Source organism: Phalaenopsis equestris, unplaced genomic scaffold, assembly GCF_001263595.1.
Source record: "Phalaenopsis equestris unplaced genomic scaffold, ASM126359v1 Scaffold229100, whole genome shotgun sequence".
NCBI lineage: Eukaryota > Viridiplantae > Streptophyta > Magnoliopsida > Asparagales > Orchidaceae > Phalaenopsis > Phalaenopsis equestris.
Window position 1 is genome coordinate 154726 of NW_018247073.1, and position 2582 is coordinate 157307.

At 34.2% G+C, this 2582-nt stretch overlaps 1 protein-coding gene across 1 annotated transcript in view; it reads right to left on the reverse strand.

The window, feature by feature from the left end:
- The window catches only part of LOC110038011 (programmed cell death protein 2-like), a 14581-nt gene extending 12207 nt beyond the window's left edge, over positions 1–2374 (reverse strand). Inside the window, exons 1-6 of the mRNA XM_020742763.1 lie at positions 2329–2374; positions 2227–2246; positions 2058–2141; positions 1869–1966; positions 1449–1783; positions 1091–1375 (exon numbers count right to left, since the gene is read on the reverse strand). Coding sequence (XP_020598422.1) covers positions 1091–1375; positions 1449–1783; positions 1869–1966; positions 2058–2141; positions 2227–2246; positions 2329–2374 — 868 coding nt within the window. The remainder of the gene's footprint in view (positions 1–1090; positions 1376–1448; positions 1784–1868; positions 1967–2057; positions 2142–2226; positions 2247–2328) is intronic.
- Between the last annotated feature and the right edge of the window lie 208 nt (positions 2375–2582).

Genomic DNA, 2582 nt, shown 5'->3' on the forward strand with positions numbered 1-2582 from the left:
GAACACCAACGAACAAATTTTCGTTTGTGTTGGTCGTGTTCGGCTCATTAACTTAGCGAACAAGCCAAACACGAGCTTCTTAACGAGCCGAACATGAGCTGTTCGCGAACAACGAGCCTTTTTGACAGCCCTAAACATGAGAGATTTTAATTATTTATTATATGTTTATTTGGATCTATGAATATTTTTATGTTGGACAATAGGTATAAGAGAAATTTATTATGCGAAGTTTATCTTATGTCATGCATTGCTTTTATATTTTCTATTACTTTCAGTTCATAAATTAAGTTAGTTCGATTAATTTATGTTTACAATCTACATTACACTTGTATTTTATGCAATTTATTACAAGTTAGTTCACAGCTTATACAATTTGGTATTTGTTATCTGCATAATTTGCAACTATTCTATGTTAGGATGTTAATAATTCTTTCGTTAATATATTAAATTTTACATTTATTTTGCCTCTACGTGAATTTATAATTGTGATGCTTACGTCCCAGAACTTCTCAGAGCTTACGCCCTAGCCTAATTGACAAAAATGTCTTGATAACCAATTGCACAATTTTAACATTATTTGCATTTATTTATTCTTTGTTACTATTCCACGCTTATCTACTCAGTAGACCCATGCAGAACTTCTTGCAAGTTTATCATATGAGCCTTCTTGCAAGTTGCCAATGTTATGTCTACAGAAATTTTAGAAGTTATCAACTTTGACAGTTTGACTAATAGATTTAATGCATATAAATAGTTTTTGAGGCATGGAACCAATAATTTTCTATCTGTTCCATTAAATTTTAAATTTCTTCAAACTTTTCAGCTAGTTGGACAATAAATTATTCAAGTGATGCAAATATTAGTACCAATTTATGGTGGAAGTCAACGTTCTCTCCTAACTCATTGGATAAGCTATTCATGCCTAACAAAAGTATCACAACAACAGCAAAAACTTAAGTATACTATATCCCAGAACAATATTAACATTAATCCAATACCATCCAAAAGTATCTTCCGATATTCAAGTTTTGAGGATTTTCCAGCAGAAGAAGAGTATAAAAATTAAATTCATTAGACATAGCAGATTTACAATGGAGTGAGCATGAAATGTTAAAAGCGGGCAAATGGCAGATATAAAAGCACCTAAAACATTGCTCCGGATATGCATCCATCCGTTTTTTGAACTTCAAAAAAGTTCTATCAGCACCCAAAGCCTTATCATATTCATATCCCTCTCCTTCCCAAACTTCATCATCTTTATCATTATTAGAATCATCTTCTTGTTTAACAGAAAGTTTGGCATAATTGGCACAAACAGCAGCAACTTCACCAACGGATCGATCTTCCTGAGTATATATATAAAAGCAAGGAACCACTGCAACCAAGATGAAACACAAACAAATTACTTTCTCTCTCATATCTAAACTATCAAAAAAGTCCTATCACACCTGGTATGCTTGAGTTTATGCCATTTAGTGTTGACTCAGATCTCATACTCGTCTTATTAGATCCTAAAATCAAGGAGCCATTTGGTTTCTTGGACCGAGAAGCTTGTGAGCAAGCTTCAGAAAGTTCCCGAGCCAATTCATCAAAGTATAAATCATCATATTCCTCCTCAACACTTTCTTCATCGCCACTCACCAAGTTCTTCTCAACACTTCCATCGTTACCCCTAACCATGTTTTTCTCATCCCCATTGCAGTTTGCAGAAGGTTTGGAATCTTCACAGATGCCATTGAGAGTCTTCTCGCTATTGCACTTTCGCATGCGAAGTGCTCGCCAGCTGCAAACTTTGATTAAAACCATGAAATAATAAATTATACAAATGAAAAAAATACAGTAAACGATATCGCTTCTTTAGAACAAACCATTTAGGGCTACTCCCGCATTTTTTCGTCAAACAGCCAAAGACATAGATGACTCTTTCGTCAACATTCAATTTTGGCAATTTAATAGGAGCATATACCTGAAATTTTACAGAACAAAAACACCAAAAAAAACAAAGTGCAGCAATCAGAATTACTAAGCTCAGCAAAGAAGACCTAGCAACCACTCACCTGTGCAAGAAGGCAGAGCCTTTCACCGCACAAAACGCATTTTATCAGATCAGGCCTGAGAAACATTTCGGGGAATGGCCAGTCCTGCGAGATACAGAACCGCAATGCAAAACATTGGTAATCAGATTTTGCAGATGATTAAAAACAAAGAGTTAGATTTCTCTCTTACAGGCAATCCTCCAATCTTTGCTTTAGTGTTGCAATGCAGACATTGAGTAATTAAACCATTTGCACTAAATCAGATGATATATTAATTTTCTTACATACATACCTTGATGGGACCTTAAAGGATGATCAAGAATGTTTGTGGCTGTCATAATTTGTCGAAAGAGAGTTTCGTTCTGACTACCCCTAGTTTTATATACAACAAAAAGATTATAAATTTACATGTGTTCGTTTTGTGTTAGCTGCCTTTATTTTTATTTCATATTCTCAAAGATTTGATTGTGGCATGCGTAAGTACATGAGTTTGGTAGTTTAAAAAAATAACATTGGCGCTACTTTTGTAAATATATTAATCTGAAT